This window comes from Poecile atricapillus, chromosome W, assembly GCF_030490865.1.
Source record: "Poecile atricapillus isolate bPoeAtr1 chromosome W, bPoeAtr1.hap1, whole genome shotgun sequence".
Classification (NCBI taxonomy): Eukaryota; Metazoa; Chordata; class Aves; order Passeriformes; family Paridae; genus Poecile; species Poecile atricapillus.
Genome location: NC_081288.1, coordinates 27,370,173 through 27,383,258, shown reverse-complemented (window position 1 = coordinate 27,383,258; position 13,086 = coordinate 27,370,173). Strand labels below are relative to the sequence as shown.

Sequence of the window (13,086 nt, the reverse complement as noted above, 5' to 3'; positions counted from 1 at the left end):
ATTTTTATTTTAAAGTAAAAACTTTCAAACATTTTGAAGATCCAGGAACTTGTAAAAGTTTATCAACAAGAAACAGCCATCAATCTAGGATAAGGTTAAATAAACCATCTTCAAAAAACTGGCTTCCTACCCTAGAATTCCTGAGAATGCTTGCAAATTTAAAGCAGGAAAATAAAATGTTAAAATAAAAACAAAAACACTGTTAAATGCTCCCAGAGTTAGTCTTCATCTAAAATATATATATGCACTTTTTGGTCTTTTTTTTTTTTTTTTTTTTTTTTTTAATGTTTTAATTTTTTCCCTTTAAGCTTACAATGGAAGAACAATTTAGCTTTTCTTTTTAAATATTTCAAATCCCTCATTATGTCTTGTAAACAAGAGGGGCTCTAGCACCCGGCTTTCACCGTAGTATCGCAATGAACTCATCTAGCCCAAAGTGCAGGTAAAGGGACCTTAGGGCAGGTTGGGAGAGAGAAGTGAGGGTGGAACACAGCAATGAACCAGCATGTATAGCAAATCATGTGACAGAACAGATACTGGCTTGCTCAGGCCAAAGGTGCTTCACTAGGAAGTACTGCTGGCACAGGACTTTTAAGAACCTGCTCTGCATGTCCGAGTGCACTTGGTCTTTGAGCAGAAACAAAGCTGTACAGATGCCTGCACACGAGGGGCACTAGCCAGCTAGCAGGAGCTGAAAGAGAGCATTTTGTTTCTTTGTGCATGGTGGGATAGATGGAGGAGACATGATAGGAAAGTATTTTCCAAGGGGGCCAGAGTATGCTGCACACTCCAGTTTACTAAACAAATACAAACCTACTCATACTTTTTTACCACGTAATGCTTTGCATACAAATCTACAGGCATGTGTATATGCAGCATTTCCCTCAGTCAGTCTTCCTTGTGACACTGGGTTTACATAAAAAGGGCGAATTAAATAAAACAGCCATGTAATTCCCTAGCCCTTCCCTCCCACCCCCAGCACACAGGCATACACACACACACACACACATACACACTTGCACCAACTTCCCCCCTCCATGACTTGCATCTGTTTTTGCTTCTGCCCACCAAACCCATGAGTTAAATGCATTACACATGGTCATATCCTTCAATGAAAGCGCTGAAGAAACAGACTCCCCTATCTGTCCCCCTCCGCCAGGTGATAAAGCACTGCTCCCTCTGAGGGCTGGAATGGACAGGTATGTGCTGGTACAGAAGGTCGGCACTTCATTAGACCGTGTAACAGCCGGACAATGCCGCACGGAAGTCCTAGCACTTACGGAAAAAGTACCGGCTTCTCTCTTCCCTCTTCCCCCGGCCCCACCTCCACAAAAGACTTCCTGCTTTGTGTCAAGGGATGTTCCTTCAAGTCTGCTACAACTCTTTTCAACAGGTCTTAGAAGTTTTGTTCCCAGCGTACACATGCACGCACACACTGGCTATCACTGTGGATTATAGGTCACCCCTATCCTGCCCAGAGTACTACTACACTGATGCTAAAAAAACCCAAACCTTTCCTTAAATACAGAAATTAAAAAGCAACAGTACAGGAAAAAAGTAAAAACAAAAAGGTGCAATACTTCTTTAAAAAAAAAAAGTCTTTGCTAGTTATATACCTCCCTAAGCAAAACCACGTACACAGGAAAAAACACAACACAGAGAAACAAAAGGAAACCTTTGAAGTACACACTGGTTTAAGAACATTCGTAAGTAAACGTTTCTGTCAGTGATGGTCTGGCGCTGTAATGGCACCAAGGCCTGGCACAGGTAACGCTCACCATGAAGGACGCAGGAAGGAGTTAGCTGCATGTGCTTTCAGGAGATGAGGCAGGCTGGCCAGCACTTTGCTGACACCATTTAGTTTTTTGTCAGTTTTAATAGAAGCAGTAAATCAACTAAAAGGCTAATTTAGTTGGGCTGGATTTTCAGGCTTTGGATGGATTCCTCTAGAATGAGCACAGGTGCTTATTTAGGTTTGGGGGGGAAAAGAAACTTATTTTTAAAGGTATCGAAGCTTGCAAGAGACTGGAAAAGAACATTTGTCTAGCTGCACAAAAAATGGCAATGTCTTCTTTAATCCTCTTTTCCCCTGTTGGAAGAAATGAATGGCTTGCATTATATAACAAACACTCTAGGGTTCATTCAGTACAAAAACCCCACAAGCAGACATAAATAAAGAGACTGTTACTCAAAAGACAACATTGTCTCCCCTCTCCCATAATCCTTTGGATATGGCAGTGTTCTGCTCTACCACAGGGTTAGAACAAGGGCTAGGAAGCAACTATCCACTCTATGATCTGCAGATTTGAGATAGCACCCTGCTAAAATGAATTTAAAAAAACCTACTGAGAGATTTTAATCCAGCCCAACTGGATTCTGCTTCAGCCACAGGGACTCCACCATGCCTGTCTTGCTTTCAGAATCAAGACATGCAGATGGCCAGCCAGCCCGTAGACCATCAGCAATGCAGCGTTTCAAGATTATATATATAGAGAAAAAAATGCACACACACAAACATGTGCACACGCACTCACACAGAAACAAGCACACGTGGGCAGTTACATGTGCCAGAACACACTGGTACTTATCAACCAGCCAATCACAAAGTGTTGGTTTTTTTGTTTTGTTTGTTTTTTCTGTTTTGTTTTTTTTTGTGGGTTTTTAATTTTTTAATTTTTTTTCTAGGTTTTTTGTTTTGTTTTGTTTTTAAAGTGAGGCTCCGTCAAGTCTTCCCCTCCCTCCCCTTATTCTTTTGAACCCCTCCCCAACCCCAGCCCAACATGGTAGACCTAAGGACGGAAACACACCCAGTGCAAACAAAGTTAAAAAGCTATTTTTTCAGTATATATGTTTCTTAGCAACAACTTCCGTATAACATGAAAAAGTGAAAAACTAGAAACTAATTTTTTTAATTTTTTCTGCTTAAATTTAAATGGTATGTGTACTTGCTTCACATTGTCTTTCTAAGTTGGCGTTCACGATTCAAGTATTTCAAGAGTGATATGTTCTCTTTTTGGATTCATATTCCAAACGAAAAAACTGAAGTTATATAAGGGAGGCAACTATGTGCTCAGACAGTCTGTCAATGACCCACCTTTTTTTTCTTTCTCCGTTTTCTTTTTTCCTTTTATAAATGTATTTATTGCAAGTTGAAAAAAACGAAAAAGGTCAAGTTAGTGCTGCTGCTGTTCCAAAAAAGGTCACGAGGTCAGAGTTGAAAGTTCTAAGTTCAGATTGAATCCGACCCTCCTCCCAGAAGGTCTCCAGGTAGTAAGGGAGCAGGGCTGCCCATTCTGTGTGGATCCTCTACGCTTGGGACCCCCCACAAGCTTGAAGAATAGTTTGGGGGCCCCCACAATGAAGCGCCAGTGAGATCACCCCCACTGCTGCCGCCGCCACCACTGCTCCACTGCCCAAGCCCTGTTGACCCACCAAAGAGATTCAAAGCAGGTCCAACTGGATCTGTCTGGTTCTGTCCTGTCTCCAGGGATTGCCAGCCTGCTGCGGGTGCACTCGGGGTTGCTGTAGGTGTAGGGGGCTGAGCTTGTGCCAAAAAGCGACTAACCTCTTCATCTGTGGCAAACTCAGCCAGGATGGTAGTGTTTCCCAACACACACCTAACAGGCCAAGGTACACATAAGAAAAAAAAGTAGTTAGAGCCAAGAGGTAAGGGTAAGGGATTCAGAAAGCACAGGAACAACACTAACAGGTGCCCAAACCAAAAGAGGTATCGGCTACATCGCTGCAATGGAGTGGACATGGAAAATGTCAGCAGTTTTTGACAGTGAAACTCATTCAAAACACAAGAACTTTCATTTAATATGGGGAAAAAACCAAACCAAAACAAACCACCCCAAACCCCTTGTTCCAATGTTCAATTATGCCTGAACAAAATCTTTTGAATTTAAACTAAGACCCTGAATGTTAACACCAAGAGTGATAAAACTGACTATACCATGTAGGTAAATACACATATGCCACTTTACAAACAAAACAGATGAAGAACAGTTAAAAGACTTTGGAATTCAGGAGATTAGTGTAACTCAAAAGTTTTCACTGAGTTTAGTGGCTTACACCATCAATCCCACACCCCAATTTTTGAGATTGTTGTCTCAAAAACTTGCTTACATGTGCAGTGCAGTCTGGGCCTTGGCCGCCTCCTGTTTGGTGTTATATCGGATGAGGGCGGTGCCCTGGGTCAGGTTCAGATGGAATGTCAGCAGTGGGCCATGCTGCATGCAGATCGTCCTCAAGGTTGACCCGTCAATCTGAGGAAGAACAGCCAGGATGAAACAGAGGTTTGTAATTCTTTCTCCAAACATCAATCCTGACTTCATCAGCAATTGAAAGATATTTTGCTCTCAGAAAGAATAACAGATGGAAGAAGTAGGAAGTAAGCAAAGGTGACAGAAGTTGATTTTCAAACAGGAACTGGCATGCCTTGACTTTTCACAATTACATGGTGATTGCTTTAGTATGGAATGATCTAAATTATCTTTCCTGTTCACTTACAGCTTGAGTCCACTTTTCCCTCTCTGAGTTTCTGACATGGTCTCTATCACATTGACAGCTTTTCCAGTTATTATATACAACTTGTACTTCTCATTGTCCCCAGTCATCAGAATTTGTAACACAGGAACCAGAATGTCTTAGTCTCCAGCTCTTCGATTTCAGCAGAATTTAGATAAACTAGTATTTAAAAGGTTTTTGCAAATCGGGAAATATCTCTACAATGAAATTTTTTTAAATTTATTTTGGTGCTTCTTTGTTTCTGTAGTTTATGAAACAGTCACAGGAAGTCAGTGACTTTGCTGCCAAACCCACCAATGTCCATTCCGTCTGAACTAATGCTTTCTCAGCAGTTGTTGCCTACATTCCTTCTGCAGGAGTAACAGCTTGTTACTTACCTCCAGTAACAGCTGTTCTCCCAGGTGCTCTGTACAGACAGATTCCATTCCTTGTGTGCAACAGCAACATGGACATATGAATGGGATCCGTATGTGCAAATACTTAAGGAAGTGCTACTTTCTTCCTTCTTTCCCCCCATTTTATAATACAGCTTCAAATGAGGGAAAAGGAAGTTGCGTGGGGGTACAAATATGGCCAAAGTTAAAACAGAGAACCTTGAAATGAACATATTGTTCCATCCAAGCCTAACCATTCTATGAATGGTTATGAAGTCTATGAATCGATCTGAACCTTTATATTTCTCTAGTGTACTGATGCACAATAGAGAGAGAAGGCATAATGAGACACTTATGATCGTTTTCTCTTTCCTACTCACTTAAATGCCTCCAAAATACATTCTTCTTCCATTAAATAATTCCTAAAGCAGCATTAAAATATTTTACACAGGCCAGGCTGTGTAAAAAACTGTGCTTTTTCCTCACACCACTTCTTTCTCGACATCAAGGTAAACAGTCTTGTCTTAAAAAAGGAGCATGGTTCATCATTTGGGTAATCTGACGGAGACCTCAGCTTTTCCTTTCACCTTTCACCATCAACCTTTTTTTGTAGACTGCAGAAGCACAGTGAATTATCCTGCTGAACAGGGGACTCTCTGTCTAGACCTCAGGGTGCTGCTGATAATCATATAGGCTTTTCCTAGTCCTTGAATACAGGACTAACTGGGAATGCTGAAACCAGAATCTCCATGGAATTAATTCTGAATGGCAGCAAGCTTTGAGAATACTTGCAGAAATAACCTAACTTGACTGGTTTTGGCAGACGTGCTGGAAAAATTCTGTGGTTTCACTATGGAAACACTAAAGTGAAAACTGGCAGTTACATCAAATTTCTTACTGACAACATCCCAAAGAACAGCTATAAACCATTCCACATTATAATAATGAAATTTATCCTCACTTCTAAGAAAAATCTTTCTGTTCAATTATTTTTTGTAACTCTCAAGTAAAGGAATGTTTTAACAGTCACATAGCAAAACCTGAACATCTTAAAATTAGCTGAAGAGATTACAATAGAAAAACCAGTCAGACTGAAGCTCAGTTTACTAGAAATATGTTACATATGCTGACAAATCTGATTTTGTCAGATTTTGTTTAAAAAGAAACAACTTTTTGAACTCACAAATCCTTGCTAAAGCAAATAAGTTCTCAGAAACAACCACAGAAAATACCTGTGGAGTGAGATTGTGAAGAACCAGCCAGTAGCTAGGACGAACTGAGCCACCATCACTCCAAGTAGATGCTGCAAATTATAAGACAGAGCAATCAAAACAGTTTTGATACAAAGAAAAACCATCTTTCTTTACAGTTAGGTCTTTCAGAAAAAATCAGCATTACCCCCCCTTGTAAAACACGAAAGTATAATCTTCAATCCTGAAAACAAAACCACACCTTTCCTCATAGTTCACATCAAGATCCCTTTCACTGGAGTTTATCTTTGAGGAGTTTCCCACACACAGCAAACATCTAATCTTGAAAAGCCCTATGTAGCAGGTACTCTCTTCAGGCAGCTCTCAGCTCTTCTTCAATCATTCCCTGCAGCAGGACTTGGGATTCCACCCCCACCCACCACAATTACTGACAGCAAATTTCCATTTCAAGAAGGAACTCTCTTTTTTCCTATTACCACACCACTGCAACTTTCTTTCCTCCAAACCACTGTGCTGTAAAGCATACACTGCTCAGGTCTGATCAGTGGTGCTACCAGTTGGTTGTTCTCACCAGAGCCAAGCCTTGAGTCCTGTGCCCCCCAGCCCCTGACCGATCGGGGTGCTGTGCTGTTCCATGGAGATGATGGTTTGGGGTTGGTCAGGCCAGGAGGTGGGCGGGGCAGCCCTGTAGTGTTCCTTGAGGAAATATGGTTTTTCCACATCTTGTTGGAGAGATGAGTGGGATTGTGTCCTATGGGATCTGGGGACCATGTTGATTTGTAATCACTGAATTTTGCTAGAAGATTAAAGAAATTGTATGTATTAGAGAAACTTGTCAGATTAAGTATCTGCCCTATCACAGTAAGCCTTTTGACTGCATTTATATTGGAGACAAGCATGAAACACAGAACCATACAATAGTTAATTTATCATACCAAAAAATTCTCATACTACATGGAATTTATATATGCTGACCAAAAAAAAGAGTAATATATCATTTATGATCGTGTAGCAGATTACAGTATGTTACATCATTAATGAGATCAACAGTAATTTTTATTTCATCTGAGGACCCGAGAATTTCTTAAAAGTTTGGGCACTACTGACCTTTAATGAAACTGAACCTTCTTCAAGTAAAAAAAACCTTCAGAGAACTGAAAGGAATATTTACCATTCTTGGTCTATTAAGCTAATGTTGCCTTGTCCTCCCTACAAAATCAAAGCTTTCTTGTGAATCACAAACCTCACACAATGTTGACAAAGCAGTACCACATAAAAAGGGCTGCTTAGCTGTGTGACAGACAGCTGGATTAAAAACAATCTTGATAGTGCATTTTTTTCCTAGAAAGTATTACTAATAGGGAGGCGTCTATTAGAAGACCTACAGTGGATATCCTTAACACATTTCAATAACTCTTTATAAAGAAATGCAATAAAACAGGAAAAAAAGCGCTCCCCAAACCACCACTGTTTGTCATGAATATTTGTGAGCTCTGCCTAAACCAGTTCTTAAAAAAAGGCAGACTGCAAATTCTCCCACAACTTCTGACACCAAGAGAGATTTCAAAAGTCAAAATTCCTTCAAAATTCCTCCTTGTTCTGCACTGAGAACCAGCAAACACAGACATGGCAATCTGGGGGAAAAGGCTGTGTCAGACATTATCTTAATCATAACTCTCATGTACATCTGTGCAAATATGTGCATTTAACTTTAGTCACCAGCAGACCATGTAATTTGAAACAAAGTGAAAAGCCACATATATATGATATGCTAGGGCACCATAAAGTAACACATCTGGAAACCAAGGCCATAAAGCTTTCAGCATGTATAAGCATGCTTCAGTTTACAGCTGGATCTCTGTACTTCCATAACACAGAAACGGTCAGCAATCAGGTCTCAAGCACTAGCCTTTGAAAGTGGGTGAAAGTGCTTAAAAACCTGCTTTCGCTAGACTCTGCTTCACAGATAGATAAATTCTAAATTTGCAATTCAGATGGCTTTCTGACTGTAAAACACTCATGCCTAGCAGGCAAACAGGAACTGGTATGTGGCAGTGGTCTAATTTCCTCAATTTGACTACAACTTCAATATTTTTTTATTGCTTCAGTCTTTCTTATGGGGCAGACAAAAATTAAGCAAAGGTAAGAAGTTGCTACATGCCACTCTGTTCCTCAGGCTGTAACAGAGGAACCCTCTATGTCACTAGAATGCTGCATACACTGCTTCAAACCAAAGTCAGCTCACAAACTGGCAGCAGGAACTCACTTTTTCTTAAGGACAAAAAAGCATTTTCAACACATTTGGTGAAGACGCTGAGGTAATGCCTGAACACTGCTTTTATTCAGTATGATGAAAAAACCTAAAGTTTGGCCCATATGTAGCTCTCAGCTCTGTTCATCACCTCTGCTATTTATACACAATTCATTTTTAAGTAATTGTCAAGACAGTGATGTCTTCAAGAAAAATCTCTGACATTTGCAAGAAGCTTAAAATCCAAATGGTTCATTTGGAGCAAGTATTTCCAGTGTTTTACTGCAAAGTGTGTGCAGAAACAGGTTATTACCAGAAAGCTGTTGTTACCTTCTTATGAAGGATCTGAGATGTATACTGAAGTTTACATTTACAGGCCAACCATTAAAAGCCAGAGGACCAAATGTCCTCACTGTCCAGATTGCAGGGAATGATGAGTGCTATAAAAGGCAAGGCAAAAACATTCCTTTCACAGCACTCCATATCCTAAAGTTAAAATAAATAAAATCACTCACCTTTACTAATACATACACAAGCAAATAATATTTTAAGAATTAAGACTAGCAACAGATTATACATGTACTGTTTTATCTTTCCTTTTGTTTGCTGCTTCCTACTACTTTATTCTTTAACTTGCATAATATGTTGGTTTTGGCTGGGTGTAAGAGACAGTCTGAAGTTTCCCTCATTTGCCTCACAACTGTCACAAGAACAGGGACTAAGACCCTGAGGACCCAAGGGGCTTTGTACAGGGGTTCTGGATTGGTTGAGGTGGATGCATGCCGAGTGATTGTTTACAGGTGTGCTTGCTCTGCTGCCATGGTACACTGCCTTTGTTCCTGTGGCTAATCAGGGACTTGTGAAGAGTGGCCTGTTCTGTACCTTACACCTGTTTCCCAAAGCAACAGGTCTCATCACAATAGCCTAGGAATTTCCCCACCTCTTGGCCAACTGCCCCCTCACTTTGAAACAGACTATAAAAGTGACTTTCTAAGTTATTTTCTGGGAGAGAGATCTCCCCACAGAAGAAGACACCGGCAACCCCGTCTCATCTGTTGTTGGTAGCTATAACCTCCCCCCTCCTTTTTCCTCTCTTTTCACTTTACCTCTTTATCCTTCTCTCTCTCCCTCTCATCTATAGCATAACCCATGTTGTTGGCACTAAAATAAAGGCTCATTATTGCTGTTGTGATTTAAACTGAAATCCCTTTATGTACTTTTTGCACTGTGAGATCATACGAACCTCTCACGACTCCCGCTTGTATTAGCGGATCATGACACTGGGGTAAATTTTCTTCATAGTACCTGGTATGGGGCTATGTTTTGGATTTGTGCTGGGAACAGGATAGGTGATGATGATTTAATTATATTGCCAAGCAGTGCTTACACAGCGTCAAGACCTTTTCTGTTTCTCACATCTTCCCACCAGCAGGAGGGCTGAGGGTGCACAGGAAGCTGGGAGCAAACAGTCAGGACAGCTGATCCCAACTGTGCAAAGGGATATTCCACACCATATGGAGTCACTCTCAGCATATAAAGGGTGGAAGGAAGAGGGAGGAGGGGGGTATGTTCAGAGTTAGTGTTTGTCTTCCCAAGTCACTGTTACACACGATGGACTAAATACTCCCAGTGGAACAACAAAGAAGTAGTGCTAAATGAAAAATGTCTTGTCTGGGTAAGTTTCAAGGCCCACATACCTGAAGTGCTATGAACGTTGGTGAAGGAATTGTCAGAGGCACTGTAGGGCCAGGCACCAGGTGAAGGCAGCGAGGTGTTGAGGGAAGAATTAGACCCTATCAAAAAGAAAAGGAGAGAGAAAGAGTAGACCAAGTTCACAGAGTTTCTGTAACACCATTAAACCTCAAGAGCCATGACTGTAACAATACCAAGCTTTCAGGTGCTCCCAGCCACAGTCCAAAGGCATGCAGTCATTCCTTCTCAGGCAAATGCAACAGACTGTTTGCCTGCTACTGCTGCAACATCACAACAATCCTGAGTATCAGAGCGACTTTGATAATCACAGAGCAGAGGTTTTACCTGTGGTGTTGTCCCGCAGAAGTTGGTGGTCAGTATCTACAATGGGAGATGTGGCTGTCCCCCCCAGCACACTTCCAGGGGTCACATAGGGGTCAGATTCAGGGTCAATGTTTTGTATACCTTTCCATGGCACTCCTGGTTGGAACTCTGGGACAGGACAGAAAAAGGAATTAGATGTGATCAGGAAAATGTTATTTACTAGAATGAATTGATGAAGTATTTCAGGAGGGCAAACAATTGTCTTCTACACTGTTCCTCAGGGGCAAAAAACCACTACATGTTAGAAATGCAATCTATTTCACACTTCCTCCAACAGCACTAGCTCTGGCGTGAAATGAATATAAGTCTACACTACAAAAAAAAGTGGTACAAGGGCACCTAGTATCCCTTTATGTGCTTCTGCTTTACTGCATTCAGATGAGATTTCAATAGTTTTAATTAATTCCATATAAGATATGTAAGATTAGACTCTGTAGACATACTTCATGAGTGTGCAGAAGCCTTTCTCAAGGAAAGGCTACCAGCCTTAGGAGTCTGGAAATACATCTGACACATCACACTGTAGGTACACACACACTTTATACATTACCTATCAATACTGAGGATGAGATGCCTTGTGGTAAAAGTAATGTATATACTCAATGACATTCTTCATGCTTCACAGTGAGATGAGATATACTTATCATGCTTTAGCTCCAGGCATGCCAGAATTTTAAGACAAGAGGATGAATTATATTAAATATGAACACACAAAGACTCCAGTTACTGTAAGAAAGATCAGTAACTTGGTTCCTTCAATGAATAAACTGCTGTGGTCAGTTCTGGAAGCAGTGGTGCAAAAGTAAAACTGACAAACACAAAAACAAGTAATGAAGCTTAATATACAATGTAACAATTTGTATAAGTGTGAGAAGAGTGCAAAGGTATCAGATTCATCCCTTGCAGATACAAGTCCAGGATACAGAATTCCCAACCTGAATTTCAGGAATAATGAGTAATAGAATATTTGAGTGTAATTAAAGATCCATTATTAAAAACAGGATCCAAGATTCACTCTCTAGAATGAAGCAATGTAGGATGAATCTGGCATGGAAGGGTTCATTTCAGTAACCTCTGTAATGAAGAAGTATAGTCAACACTATGATATTCACACACAAATACAGAATATGACACTACTGGTTCAAACTATTGCCACAGCAAGGGCAGTATTAGACTTTGATAATGCACAGGAGAATCTCAGAGAAGATAAAATATATGCCGCACTGGGTCAGAACTGGGGTTCATCTAGTCCAGTATTTTGCCAACAGCAGTAGGAGAAATACCACTGAGGGACAACACAAACCTGGCCACTATCTGGTGACTACTGGCCTCACACTCTCCCAGTATGCACAGCTGTCCTAAGTTATATGGCAGAAATACCCACTACCTGCTAGCACCAGCTTGTGAAACTTTTTCCATCACTTTATCCAATCACTGCTTCAACTGGCTAGTACCATCTGTCTCAAGAAGCTGTGAAAGCAACACAACCCAAAAGTTCACCACTCCTGATGGAAAAATAGCTCCCATCTACTTAAAATTTATATCATCTTAATTCCAGCATTTGCACCATGATTCTAGCATTGCAGGAGTCATGGAATTACAATTCGGCCTTTATAACACCGCCTTTATAATTTTATAAACATCAGTAACATCTCCTATTCTTTAGTAACTCAACAAAATAATCCGCATATCAACACTTTAACACTGAGCAATCAGCACTGCATCACGGAAGGACTCTGCTCAGCTACTACCAAAATACTGCCAGCCCCTGACAATCAGGACTTCCCTTTTGTTAAGGAAGAAGCAATATAGCTCTTGGGTCTACTCAGAATATCTTCTCTCTTCTAAGACAAAGAATCCATGAACACAGGTTAGAACCTGGAAATTACAACTCGTTTGGGAACAAAAAAAGAATAGGAAGTCTTCTATCTGCAAAGATTCTGAGAATTGGTGAGAATGAAAATTAAGTGCAGAGAAAGCTCTCATCAAAAGGTTAATGAATATAAAAACAAGGCTCCAAGGATCAGGGGTTTTACTGTTTATGAACACATTCACTCATCAATATAACCCTAGTCTGGAAAAGCATTTCCTTGAACCTCAGCACTCTGACAAATTTCCAAACTCTCCTTTGGGGCTGATAGTTATTACCATGCACATTCACCAACTCTTGTCTATGGACATGCTGTTTATTTCTAGGCAGTAAAGAAGACATGAAATGCATTTGTCCACTGATATTTGAAAGGTCCTCTCAAAAAGTTCAAACATAAGATTATTGTGAAAACCATGACAGACACATCCAGGCCAGTTTGCTTGAAGTATGACTGATCTTGAATGGGAAAACTACAGTCTAAGTGTTACCCGAGTATGCAAGTCTGTGCAACATAACCAAATGACATAGTTCTCACCAATGCAGCAAACTTGCTCTCACCTCCAGCTGTGATATCAGTTTGATTGGGCACCGCTTCATTTATCTTTGTGCTGAACAATACTGCTCTCTTGAATGGCAGAATTTCTGCAGCAGATGGCATTTAGGAGGAAAATGCGAAAGGTGTAGTCAGGGTCAGTGCTGAGTGACCACTGTTTTCATTCAAAGGGAAAATGCACCTATTTCAAGAGGTTTTCTCTTGTAAACTCCTTTTTGTTA

General features: G+C 40.6%; 1 protein-coding gene across 16 annotated transcripts in view; it reads right to left on the bottom strand.

The window, feature by feature from the left end:
* Nucleotides 1-233: 233 nt before the first annotated feature.
* LOC131591424 (trinucleotide repeat-containing gene 6B protein) overlaps nucleotides 234-13,086 on the bottom strand; it is a 124,915-nt gene continuing 112,062 nt past the window's right edge. For 15 of the 16 annotated variants that reach the window (XM_058862119.1, XM_058862111.1, XM_058862108.1 and 12 more), the window contains 6 exons: nucleotides 10,404-10,550; nucleotides 10,064-10,159; nucleotides 6,687-6,911; nucleotides 6,137-6,207; nucleotides 4,129-4,268; nucleotides 234-3,617 (listed from right to left, as the gene is read on the bottom strand). In XM_058862119.1, coding sequence (XP_058718102.1) covers nucleotides 3,230-3,617; nucleotides 4,129-4,268; nucleotides 6,137-6,207; nucleotides 6,687-6,911; nucleotides 10,064-10,159; nucleotides 10,404-10,550 — 1,067 coding nt within the window. In that variant the 3' untranslated portion in view covers nucleotides 234-3,229. Of the gene's footprint in view, nucleotides 3,618-4,128; nucleotides 4,269-6,136; nucleotides 6,208-6,686; nucleotides 6,912-10,063; nucleotides 10,160-10,403; nucleotides 10,551-12,541; nucleotides 12,955-13,086 lie in introns of those variants that run through there. The other variant, XM_058862121.1, reaches the window with a different exon arrangement.